The sequence below is a fragment of the Caretta caretta genome, chromosome 5 (assembly GCF_965140235.1).
Source record: "Caretta caretta isolate rCarCar2 chromosome 5, rCarCar1.hap1, whole genome shotgun sequence".
NCBI classification, from domain to species: domain Eukaryota; kingdom Metazoa; phylum Chordata; order Testudines; family Cheloniidae; genus Caretta; species Caretta caretta.
Window position 1 is genome coordinate 46,294,741 of NC_134210.1, and position 13,071 is coordinate 46,307,811.

The window sequence follows — 13,071 nt, forward strand, 5'->3', positions numbered from 1 at the left end:
ATATTTTAAAAATGAAAAAAACCTATCCTTTGCCTTGTTTCTGTTTTTTAGTCTTGATCCAGAGCAAAAAGAAATGTTAATTGAAGTGATAGAAAAACTTCTGAAAGATAAAAGTACGGTAAGTAACACAAATTAGTGTAATTTTTAAGAGTATAATTGTATTGGTCACACTCTTTCAGCAGCAAACCTACTTAATGGTTGCCATTACATACCATTAAATTTGAATTATGCAACATAGCTGACTATCTTAATTTTAGCATTTCCTAGCTTACAGATGCTTGAATTTGCAACCTTACTGTTGTTTTATGTGAAATTACATTGTATTTAAGAAATGTTATTATATTCTTAAAGTCTGCATTGTTATGCTTCCATACAAGGTGGCAGAAAGGAGTTTGACATGAAGTTTTAACTTTGGCATTTTCTGGCTTTTGCGTGCTTCATCATACCACCTTAGTGTTCATAAGAGCTTTGGTTTAATATTGCCACAGGGTTTCTTTCTTTTTTAAAAGAATACTATTGAGAAGGTAATAAAATAAAATACGGAAATTCACTCTTTAGGACTCCAAAGCGCTGTTGTCATGTGGGACGTCAGGGAAGAGAGGCGGGAGAAGCACAGACAGTGTAAATACAATAGTCTGGAACTATTTGGCTAGACACCACCAGAATGCCCTGATCCATGCATTTTAAAAACCCCATTGAAGGGAGTTATCTTGCAAATTGTGGCCCTAATTTGGGATATCATTTAAGTCCTTGCTGAAAGTTTAGCCACTTAGGTATTGCCCTGATTTAGAGCAGTCTGTTGCACCACGTATCTAAGGCCCTGATTCAGGAAAACATGTAAGTGTGTACTTGAAGATACATGTGAGTATAGCCATTGACTTTTGCAGGACTACTTGCCTGCTTAAAGTTAAGCATGTGCAAAAATACTTTCCTGGTTTGGGACCTCAGTTAGCCATGAAAGCATTCTCAAGAAAACGAACTTAGCGTATGAGCTTTCTACCACTTTATTTTCAAAAGTGCACTCTCTCAAATCAAAACAAATTTTCACAGCGAGGACTTTTATTTATATGCTAAAATGAATGTTTAGACCCCTTCCAGTTGTTTTGCTTGTACAAATGTTATAAAAAAAATAGTAGTCTCCTTGAAAAATTGTTAAACTGTTCTTCATCAAACATTTTTTAAAAAATTCCCCTTTAAGGACAGACAGTTGTGTGTGTGTCTAGTCTTTATGTTGGCAATTCCTGACTTGTGGATATTTAATTTTGCAGGCTTCATGTTTTTGTAATGTAGCTTTTGTAGGGATTTTCTTGTTGTGTGGGGTTTTTTGTTCTTCGTATTTTTAAAGAAGGAAAAAATCCAAAAAAGTACCTTTATTTATCTAGACAACATGGCTAAATGCCACTAGAAAGACAAAAATTATTTCGGTTTGTCTCCCAGAACACTACAGATGTTGTGTGGCCTGCTCATAAAGAGGTCAGTGACACAAGATTTCTACTGCTTTGTATAGAAAACTTTTCTCTGGAGATCATGCCATCCTTTGAGTATATATTTATGATAACACTGAAGGACACCAAGACTCCTTAGACAGTATTGTAATTAGACACTTGCGGTGTGCCAACTCATGTGGGTTCGTGGGCTTCGGTGCTGTTTAATTGCTGTGTAGATGTTCCGGTGTGAGCTGTAGTTTGAGTTCTGGGACCCTCCCACTTCGCACAGTCTTAGAGCCAAGGCTCCAGCCTGAGCCTGAACGTCTACACTGCAATTAAAAAGCCCCTTGGCCCAAGTCAGCTGGCATGGGCCGGCTGCAAGTTTTAATGAGTCAGGGCTAACTACATCCTAATTTGACTAGATACAGAAGTGCTGTTTAGCTGTCCAATACCTAGAATACTGAGCGAGAACAGTCAAAATACTATTTTTTAAAATATTTTGGTATAGTTTAAAATATTGTGATCCTCTGTGCACTTGTTACAATTCTTAAATGTTCATAACTGCAAATTGAAACGGTATTTTGATCAGAACACTGAAGCTTATCCACTTCCATTGCTACAGAAAACTGGGTGCTCACCAACTAGACATGCACCCATTGTCTGCAGGCAGGGCTCTCGTGTTGTTTCTATCTTCCCTGCTGGTGTAGCCCTCTGAAATAATACAAGCCACAGATCTTCTCCCTGCCCTGCTTCACCTATCCCAGTTGCCAGCATGTTTGACTAGTCTCCATACTCACCTGAAGGAGCTGAGTGTTCAGTTTGCAGCAACAGTAAAACAGGACTTACTTCCTATTCTTTAATCTTCCCCTACACCTCTTCAGCAGCTGAGGCACTTCCGGGTCTGGCCCCCAGTTGCTTTATCTTAGGGGCAGTAGAAATAGGACTTTTTGTTCACCTGACACATGAGAAAGTTCCGTTGAGTCTCTTCTATGCCCTACCCATATTAATCCAGGACTGTTTGTGCATGTGACATTGGGGACAAACAAATCCTTGCCTGCCTCCCTCACCATGGCTGGTATTTGCTCTGATCCTTGTCCTGCCCTCCTTTCTCTGTCAATCAAGGATTTCAGGGGTAAGGTGGTTTGGTCCTCCACCTCCCCAGCATTAAGGGCCCATGCTGCTGTTCTCCTCTTCCTGTAGCTACGAAAAAGCAGCTTCACTGCTGCCTCCTGCCTTTCTTGGAGCTATGACCCTCTGCTAGGAAGTTGGAAAGGGAGATGTCTAGGTTTCTCTCATGGCATCTACAGGGATCTCAGGAGCATGTTCTGGACTATTTTCCAACTTAATTTTAAAATCTGGTCTATCCTTAATTCAGCAAGTTGCTCTTGATCCATTAGTGTAAGATTCTTAGCATTTTCCATTTCAGGGGAACTCCAGGGCTCTTAGACCCAGTCAAAATGTTCTGTATGGGTTGAAGGAAAATATGAGCTGAATTTTTGTTCCAGACTTTTCAAATGCTTAAAAGACATTGACCAAAATTCTGCCAGCAGGGTCTGCGATGTTTGCCAGGTGTAACATTTCTGTGGTGCCTCTTGCTACTTTTCATGCCAGAGGGTTAACTTATATCTAAACCTATGCGGTGTATCCTTGCAGGAGAGAAGATTCTTGTTTCTACTTTGCATTTTCCTGTTCAATTTATTGAGGTGGTGGAATATATCAGCCAGGTAGGCAAGTTTTGCATACCATTCCACATCAGAGATCAAGTTCACGTATATGGATTCCTCTGAAGTTGAGAACGTTTTTAACTCCTCCCTCAGCTCATACAAACATGAGTGAACTTTCGCACAGGAATGCCACTGTATTTGTGAGCAAAAGTAAACTCTGATGTTTTGCTCCCATTTCCTCAAACAGCGAGAAAAGAAGACATTTTAAGGACCGTGATTTTATTAAGTTCAATATCTTTACTGCTAACACTAAAGCTCTACTGGCAGTGTTTTGGCCACGAGAGCTTCACATTGCAGGAAACAGTGGGTCTCCAGCACATCTGGTCTTTGTTCTTTGACCTTACTTAAAACCCCTTCACTTTGCCAATCTAGGAGGCAGCCCCATCTGTGCAAACACTAAGACAATTTTTCCAGTGCAATTCTCCCTCCTCAAGGAAGGCCATTGTCACCCTGAAGATTTCCTCTCCAGTCGTATGACTTGGCGGCAGTTTGCAAAATAAAACCTTTTTCTTTTCTGCTGTCTCCGTCAACTTACCTGATTTTTAGCCGAGAGTTGAGCCTGACCACTGATACCTGTTGATTCATCAAGCTGTGGTGCAAATTTTCCTCTAGGCTTGATTTTTTTTCTCGGAGCAGAGTTTGTGTCAGCTGATGTCATCAATGTGGTGTCTTATTGTATTATCTGAAACGGGAACTTTTGCAACTTCATTGACTGCATTTGCGCCTAACATTACTCTCACCGTTTCTTTGTGTGCTGGTAAAATTAACATCTCTGCAATTGTGTGCAGCTTTTTTTGCCTTCACTACAAGGTCAGCAACCAAGTAGCTTGCTTCCAGTGCTTTATCAGAAGCACAGTGACAGTCTTTCATCATTTGTGCTTCTTTTTCATTCTGATGTGCTTGAAACAATATTTATCCTTCTTGGTAAGGGACTTATGTTTACTTGTAAAGTGTCGGTTTAACTTACTTGGCACCATTGCATGATTTGAGAGTTTCTACTACACTTGATACATTGTGGAAGAAAGCAAGATGGTTCACCTGTAAACAAAAATCCTCATCGCAAGTAACTCTCAGTAGCATTGGCTCACTACCTCAACTTTCTTATGTTCATGTTAAGCTTCCTCACTGAAAATAAATGTGGAAGCGCCAGAATCTTTTCTTCAAATATTTATTTGTCCCTTTTTTGAGTCTTCAGTTCAAAATTCACCACTAACTTAATGGCTGATAAGAAAATATGGCTACCACATGAACAGCAAGGTCATTTGAGTGTAGCATGATGTAAAGTCAGTCTCATGCACGTTCACGCAAAGAGCAACAGCACAAAGTGCCATCTTCCAACAATCTAAGATTTGTATGGGTAGTCCTTCAATTCTTATTCAAGCTGATTCAAATTCAACCTCAAGATCGAACGGCTTGTGAGTCACCTGAAGTGGAATGGACATGCAATCACTTGAAGAAGAAGAAATGGTTACTAACCTGTTCCCTAACTACTACTGTTTGAGAGAGGTCCCTATGGGTGCACCACTCCAGGTGATGGTGCGTCTCTGTGCCTTTGCTTGGAGAGTTTTAGCAGCAGTGCCTGTACGGTCATGCATGCATTGTGCCTGCTTTGCACGCTGTTGGCACTTCATCAAGCGTATGTGCAACTGAGACCCCTCAGTTCCTTCGCAACTGTCCCTGGCCTGAGATGGAGTTCAGCAGTCCCTTTGAAAACCTTTGTTTCTACTGTCTCTTGATAAATTTAGATCAATTAGTGAGTGATGATAGTTTAGATAGGTTAAGTTTCAGTTATTAGTGTTATTTCCCATACAAAAAATATAATTTATTTATCCTTCCTTTTGTACAGCTAGTGTTAAGTTAGAGAAACGCCTGGTTCACCAGGATTTAAAAGATGCACAACATACAGAGAGACGATGCCTGTGTCAGATGGACGCACTCAATGTGTTCGTTGCCTTGGGGAAGTTCATATTCCTCAGAAATGTGCCCATTGTGACAAACTGAAAGGTAGGGCATGCAGAGATAGAGACCTGAGGCTGAAACTCATTTCAATGGAAAAGTCATTAAGACCAGCCTCTGACCCAGGGCAGGAAACCTCTTCCTGGCATAGGTCATTGGTCTCTTCACCACAAAGGTTCCCGAAGACCAGAAAATGTGCAAAAAAACCCCCAAAAACAAAAAAACTTCACTACATAAAGAGCAGACCAGCAGAAAACAGTTGCTGACCAAATTGATCTCATTTGGTGCTGGCCATACCATGACTCAAGACGTGTGACACTCTGGGCACCTCTGGGACTGCCCATGTGGAGGCTGCTACTTGAACCCAGCGCTCTGGTGAGGAGCCTAAGGCTTCTAGGCTGCCCATCTCCATCATGGCACTGTCAACAGCGCTAAAGGAGACAGTACCTACAACTGCTCCTATTACGGTGCTGCAGCCTAATGCTGCTAGTGCAACAGTGCCGACACAAACTGCCCTGTCACCAGCTCAGCACACCACATTCCCAAAGCAATCGGCACCTCACTCTTCGGCACTGAGACTCTTGGCACTACACCACTTTCTGTATCAGAAGGATCTGTTATCATAGACAATAAGGGTTGGAAGAGACCTCAGGAGGTCATCTAGTCCAACCCCCTGCTCAAAGCAGGACCAACACCAACTAAATAATCCCAGGCAGGGCTTTGTCAAGCTGGGCCTTCAAAACCTCGTAGGATGGAGATTCCACCACCTCCCTAGGTAACCCATTCCAGTGCTTCACCGCTCTCCTAGTGAAATAGTTTTTCGTACTATCCAACCCACTGCAGCTTGAGACCATTGCTCCTTGTTCTTTCATCTGCCACCACTTTGAACAGCCTTGCTCTCCATCCTCTTTGGACCCCCCCTTCAGGTAGTTGAAGGCTGCTATCAAATCGCCCCTCACTCTTCTCTTCTGCAGACTAAATAAGCGCAGTTCCCTCAGCCTCTCCTCGTAAGTCATATGCCCCGGCCCCCTAATAATTTCTGTTGCCCTCCCCTGGACTCTCTCCAATTTGTCCACATCCTTTCTATAGTGGGGGGCCAAAAACTGGACACAATACTCCCAGATGTGGCCTCACCAGTGCTGAGAGGAATAGAGGGGAATAATCACTTCCCTCAATCTGCTGGCAGTGCTCCTACTAATGCAGCCCAACATGCCATAAGCCTTCTTGGCAACAAGGGCACACTGTTGACTCGTATCCAGCTTCTCGTCCCCTGTAATCCCCAGGTCCTTTTCTGCAGAACTGCCGCTTAGCTAGTCGGTCCCCAGCCTGTAGCAGTGCATGGGATTCTTCCATCTTAAATGGACGGACTCTGCACTCGTCCTTGTTGAACCTCATCCAGTTTCTTTTGGCCCAATCCTCCAATTTGTGTCGGGACCCTATCCCTACCCTTCAGCTTATCTACCTCTCCCCCCAGGTTAAAGTCATCCATGAACTTGCTGAGAATGCAATCCATCCCATCGTCCAGATCATGAATGAAGATGTGGAACAAAACTCGCCCCAGGACCGACCCCTGGGGCACTCTGCTTGATACCAGCTGCCAATTAGACATCGAGCTGTTGATCACTACCTGTTGAGCCAGCTTTCTATCCACCTTACAGTCCATTCACCCAATCCATACTTTTTTAACTTGGTCTCCTCAATTCTGGAGTCCCTCTTTTGGGCACCAATGTCTCTCTGGGGCCAGTGGTACCGGAGCAACAGCTATCTTTGATAGCACCACAGGTGTTGAGTGATGAAGATGAAGAGGCTGAAGGAGTATTCTCCCCTAACTATTCCTCTCTGATCAGAACACCTGTGGCAGCTGGGCCACTACGATCACAGTCCACATATGGGCACAGCATGCCACCATGGTATGGTTACCCCATGGTATGGTTACCATGCCCTTCCTTGGTCACTGGCCATACCGGGATCCCTCATGGTCTTACCGAAGGCACTACAGCAGGCACTCCAGCCCACGTAGGGAAGACACCGGAGCTACACCTCCACCCTTGGAGACCATCATTACAGAGACCAGGGATGAACCCATGGCAGAGCAGGAAGAGGACACTGCTCCTGACATCTCGCCAACCAACAATAATTCATCCTCCTCACCGGATGTGGCAATTATGCCTCCGCTCTAAATCATCACAGATAACTTTACCCACTTCCAAAATTTATTCAAAAGAGTGGCCAGTGAGTTCAAGATGGCTCTGGAGGAAGTGCCGGAAACTCAGGATGAACTAACGGATATCTCACAGACATCTTCCCTATCAAAGATAACCCCATTGATTGGCAATGCTATCACGGAATCTGCCAACATGGTATGGCAAACTCTGGCTACCATACCTCCAACCTGTAAAAGGGCTGACAAAGTATTATGTTCCCTCGAAGGGATCAGAATTTTTATTCACACACCCAGCACCCAACTCGCTGGTAGTGGAAGTGGCCAACCAGAGAGGCAAACACCACCCCTTTTGGTCCATGCCCTGCGATAAGGATAGTAAAAGGTTGGACCTATTCGACCTCAAAGTATATTCTTCCTCCACGCTTCAATTCAGAGTGGTAAATTAGTTGTCAAATACGGCCTCAAACTGTGGAAAGTTTATGGAATTTATTAACAAGATTCCAGAGGAAAAGAGAGAACAATTTAGATTGTTGGTCTTAAAAGGCCAAATGACTGCACGCGCAGCTCTACAGGCCTCACTTGACATTGCTGACATGGCTGCTAGGTCCACCACTACAGCTGTGGTCATGCGACGAGCCTTGTGGTTTACGTCCTTAGCATTCCCACAGGAAATACAGAATACAATCAAAGACTTCCCCTTCAGTGTTATACCAATAAAATAAAAACCAGCAGGATCTTATTAAAGGGGAAAAGGCAAAATAACACATTTATTGTGAATACAGAAAGAATCATAGTAAGCAGTTAGTTAGAGCTATAACATTCCATTCAATTTCATATTTATTCACACATTCATTCATACACACACACACACACAGAGGTTCTGCAAGGTTGTTATCATAGTTACCAGCCTTAGAGTTGCTCATGCCAAGCCACTGGCCAGTTGGCCTGGACATGAGGAGGGAGCAGGGCCTTGTCAGATGTTCATCTGATGCTCCTGGAAGTTGGTTTGCAGAATCAGACCCCAAAGTTCTCACTTTCTAGAGTCCATTTTTATAGGAATTTCTTCCTATGCCAATCTATGGGAATTGCTTCATCATGCTGTTGCTGAATCAATCAGTAGATGGCACATTCCTGACGGCTCCATGCTGCTAGATGTTATCTTGTTCTTTGGTTCTCCCATTCTTGAGGCTGTTGGGTGGATTCCAGTCTGCCCTCCGGGGGGGGGGGGTCCTCTGGTTATTTCCACTTGACGCCTTTTTCAGCCGATGGACACTAGATTCTTAGGCTGGCATCTCCCTGATCATTCAGTTGTTATCCACAACAAGCATCCATCCACATACATCCTCTTATCTCTATTTTAATCACAATTGTTAACAAAGCAAGATGAATACAACAAAAGGGCGGGGAGTCTCTGGGTGCTGTTTCTGTTGTTACGGAGTATTGCTTTGAGTCTCTCTCTGTGTGAGTAGTTGTTATTACAAAGAATTTGCTTTGAGAACAGACTGTCTTAGAATGTACTAACACAATTAGCAGCTTGCAAGTTTCACACATAAAGGGAGAGAAACAGTACCAAAAACCAAGAGACCTCTTAATTAGTAATACCCTGGGATTTAAACTATGGGGAATCAAACTCATTTGTGATTTTAATACAGAACTTATTTAATATGATCCAACATCAACAAAGAGAAATTGTTTGCAGCCAGAACCAATGAGGTACTGCACGCTATGAAGGATTCGTGGGCAACTCTCCGGTCCCTTGGCATTCATACACCTGACACAAAAAGGAAACAATTTAGGTATTAACCATACCACAGAAATAGATACTCAACATATACACAGCAACACTGGAGGCCTTACGAACAACAACGATGACAAAGACAGAGACCACAATGATACCGACTCCACCAGCAGCGGCATCTCATGCGCCTTCCTCTAAACAAAAAATTTGAAGACTTGGTTGAGGGTCTCAAAGACCTTTCCCAGATTCCAGTGTTTATGCCATCCATCTATTTGAAGACTGTTTGCTCCTATTCTATCTGAAATGGGCTGCCATTAGCATGGACAAATGGGCCCTTGAAGTCATCTGTACTGGCTATACCATTTTTTTCCTGTTTATATGCCCTATCCCAGCCTCCCTATCCCTCTTCGGGGACCCCTCTCATGAACATTTGTTTCACCAAGAGATAGATAATCTCCTCCAATTAGGGGTAGTGGAAACTGTTCCGATGCAACACGGGGAAGGGTTTTTTTCCTACTACTTTTTAACACACAAGAAAAATGTAGGGTGGTGACCTATCCTGGATCTTAGGCGACTGAACAAGTTTGTGAGAAAGCAATGGCTCAAGATGGTCACCTTAACAACAATACCAGTGCTGGAGCAGGGGAATTGTTTTTCATCCCTTGACTTGCAGGATGCTTATTTTCATGTTATGATACACCCTGCCTTTTAGGCAGGGTGTATCATAACATGAATGATTGATTGCTTCCAGAGTCTGGGTCTACAAATAAACTAAAAGAAATCAACAATAGAACCAGTTCAACCATTAGAATTCATCGGCGCTTACCTCCGCTCAATGGCAGTGAAAGTGTCACTTCCACAAGACCAATTCCACATGATAAAGACACTCACATCTGCAGTGCGGAACAGCCCACATATTACAGATCATGCATGCCTACAACTTCTGGGCCAGATGGCAGCATGCAGGTTTGTGGTCAAATATGTGCACTTACACATGCGCTGTCTGCAAGGATGGCTAGGAACTGTCTACAGACCAAACAAGCACAAGTGAAACATACTATTAATGATGTCCCTCCCAAGGTAAATGATTTGCAAACTTCTTGGATTCAACCACACAACTTATGCTTGGGGATCCCATTTACACAAGATCCTCCAACACAGATGATCACAATGGATGCCTCCCTCATGGGGTGGGGAGCACACATGCAATGTCACACTATTCAGGGGTTTTGGTCCACAGCCGAGACAAAGCTACACATAAACCTGCTAGAACTCCATGCTGTCTGCAGTGCCTGCCTCCACTTCCTACCGTTCATAAGAAACCAAAACGTGAGAGTAATGACCAACAACATTGCTTGCATGTTTTACATAAATAGGCAAAGGGGAGTCCGATCACATTCATTATGCACCAAGGCTATGAGCCTCTGGAATTGGTGCATCCAACACAATATCCACTTCTCTGCTTCCTACTTGCCTAGATACTTACACCATGGCAGATGAACTCAGCAGATGTTTTTCCCCATGAATGGGAATTGAACGACACAATACAGAAATATATATTCCAAAAATGGGGCCGCCCACAAATAAACCTATTTGCTACAGCCTGCAACACCAAGTGTCTGAGATTGCTTTCCCAGACCTGCTCTGGAGCAGAATCAATGAGGGATGCATTCCTGATCAGCAGGGAGACATAAGTGGGGATGCCCATTTGTTGGAAGAAGTCATTATCATAATGCAGAGCTGCAAGTCTTATGAGCGTGTTGAGGGCAGTGCAGGCAGTCCATTTCTTCCCATGGCCCATGAAACAGGGACGAACAGATGGATCCACAGATTCCATGTCCAGATGGAACCACTATGACCAGAATTCTGACCTGACGCCCCTCCTTCTCTTCCCCTCCTGCTCTTCCCCTCCTGCTTGTCCCACAGGCTATAGCATTTCTGACTGAAGCTAGAGAAAAGCTTATCTTTTAAAAAAGATATCTGGTCTTGATTTAAAGGTTCCAGGCAATGATGAATCTACCACCTCCCCTGGTAAGATGTTATTGTGTTTAATTACTCTCACAGCTGCCAAGTTGTCTTATTTTAATATTGACTTTATCTGATGTCTACTTCCAGCCATTGGATCTTGTTCTGCCTTTGTCAGAAAAGTTGAAAACCCCTTCATTATCAGATATCTTTTCCAAATGCAGTTACCTACACACAGGCCTTGTCTACACTACTGGGGTAAATTTACCTAAGTCACACTACTCCAGCTACATGTATAACGTAGCTGGAGTTGACGTAGCTTAGGTCAACTAACGGTGGTGTCTATACTGTGCTGCATCGACAGGAGACACTCTCCCATTTGCTTACCTTACTCCTCTTGTTCTGGTGGAGTACTGGAGTCGTCCTGAGAGCGCTCCACAATCAATTTAGCGGGTCTTCACTATCTACCTTCACTAGACCCACGAAATTGACTCTTGCTGCATCAGTCGCAACAGCCTCGATCCCTGGTAAGTGTAGACATGGCCACAGTGATCAAGTCACCTCTTGGCTGTCTTTTTGATACATTGAATAAGTTGATCTCTTTAAGCTCACATTGTAAGGCTTGTTTTCCAGCCCTGCATCATTTGTCATCCTTCTTTGAATTCGCTCTAGTATTTCCACTTACTACTTATAGTTTGGCACCAGAACAGGGCACTGTATTCTAGTAGCAGTTTTACTAATGCTATATACAGAGGCAAGATCACTTTCCTACTTCTTCTTGACATTCCCCTTTATATACATCCAAGAATCTCATTGGCCTTTTTTGCCACAGCATTGCACTGAGAGCTCATATTGAGGTGGTCATCCATGATGATCTGTAAATCCTTCTCTGAATCACTGCTTTAAGGGACAGTCTCTTCCATCCTGTAGATATAACCTGAGTTCTTGGTATGTATTGCCTTGCATTTTGCTGTATTAAAATGTATTTGTTGGATTTTGACCATTTAACCAAGTGATTCAGGAACAGTAACCTATCCTCTTCATTATTTAGGACTGCACTAGCCTTGTATCATATGCAGACTTTACCATCTTTTTATATCATCATCTATTCTGGTTCCTTGATAAAATACTAAATAGCACCGAAGTTGGGGAAGGACCCCACTGGAAACAACCCTGCTTATTGGTCTCTCTCCATTAATTACATTTTCTGTCTGCTAGATACTTAAACTACCCCATCATTGGACTATCTGAATGCTTCATAATCTTTCATATATTTATCCTCACAAGACCCATTTTACAGATGGGAAACTGAGGTACAAAGAGGCTAAGTGATTTACCCAAGGTCACATAAGTTGGTAGTGGAGCGTGGAATTGAACTCTGGTTGTCATGACTGGGTTGTGGGTGGTCAGACCTAGTGGTCAGAGTGGAAGTTCGGAGTTGGGCAAAGTTTCATACTGGAGAGTCAGAGCCTGAGACAGGCCAGAGGACAAACCAGGAGTCCAACATCAGGAGGCAGAGCAGTGTCAGAAGCTGGAATCTGGGATCTCTCATGCGCAGGGTCTGAAGTGAGACAGGCTGGCAGTCTGTATTGTTGCTTAGACTACTCCTTGTTATGGTTTCCTGTCATAAATACTGGTGCCAGCCAGTTAGTGGGCTGCAAGGAGCTGCCACTCAGGTCCTGCTGGACAGTACTTCCTGCTGGGCCCAGCCTCACAGAGTCTTCCCATAGGAATCCAGCCTAAGCCTCCTCTGGTGATCTGGAGGCGTCAGTGGCCCACAACACCTAAGATCCCAGGTTCTAGCCCTGCAGTTTCTTACAGTAGGCTAGGGCACTAACTGTGGGACCATTCTTCTCTCTTATTGAGAGTTTTAATCCATCTAATGTGTGCTTTGTTAATTCCATATTATACAAGAGTATTAATCAAAACGTTATATAGTACGAAGTCAAGTGCCTTGCAGAAATCCAAATACTCTATATCAACACAGTTACCATTATCAATCAGACCTGTAAAAGTTTCATACCTACCTTACATGAAACCATGCTGACTGGCATTAATTATGTTTTTAGCTTCTAATTCTTTGTTGATAGACATGAA

At 43.4% G+C, this 13,071-nt stretch overlaps 1 protein-coding gene across 3 annotated transcripts in view; it reads left to right on the forward strand.

Moving 5' to 3' along the window:
* Window positions 1–13,071, forward strand: part of AP3B1 (adaptor related protein complex 3 subunit beta 1) — a 344,461-nt gene that overhangs the window by 96,809 nt on the left and 234,581 nt on the right. For all 3 annotated transcript variants that reach the window (XR_007356822.2, XM_048851142.2, XM_048851143.2), the window contains exon 6: window positions 52–118. Coding sequence is in view for 2 of the 3 variants with exons in the window: in XM_048851142.2 (XP_048707099.1) it covers window positions 52–118 (67 nt within the window). In the remaining variant the exon portion in view is untranslated. The remainder of the gene's footprint in view (window positions 1–51; window positions 119–13,071) is intronic.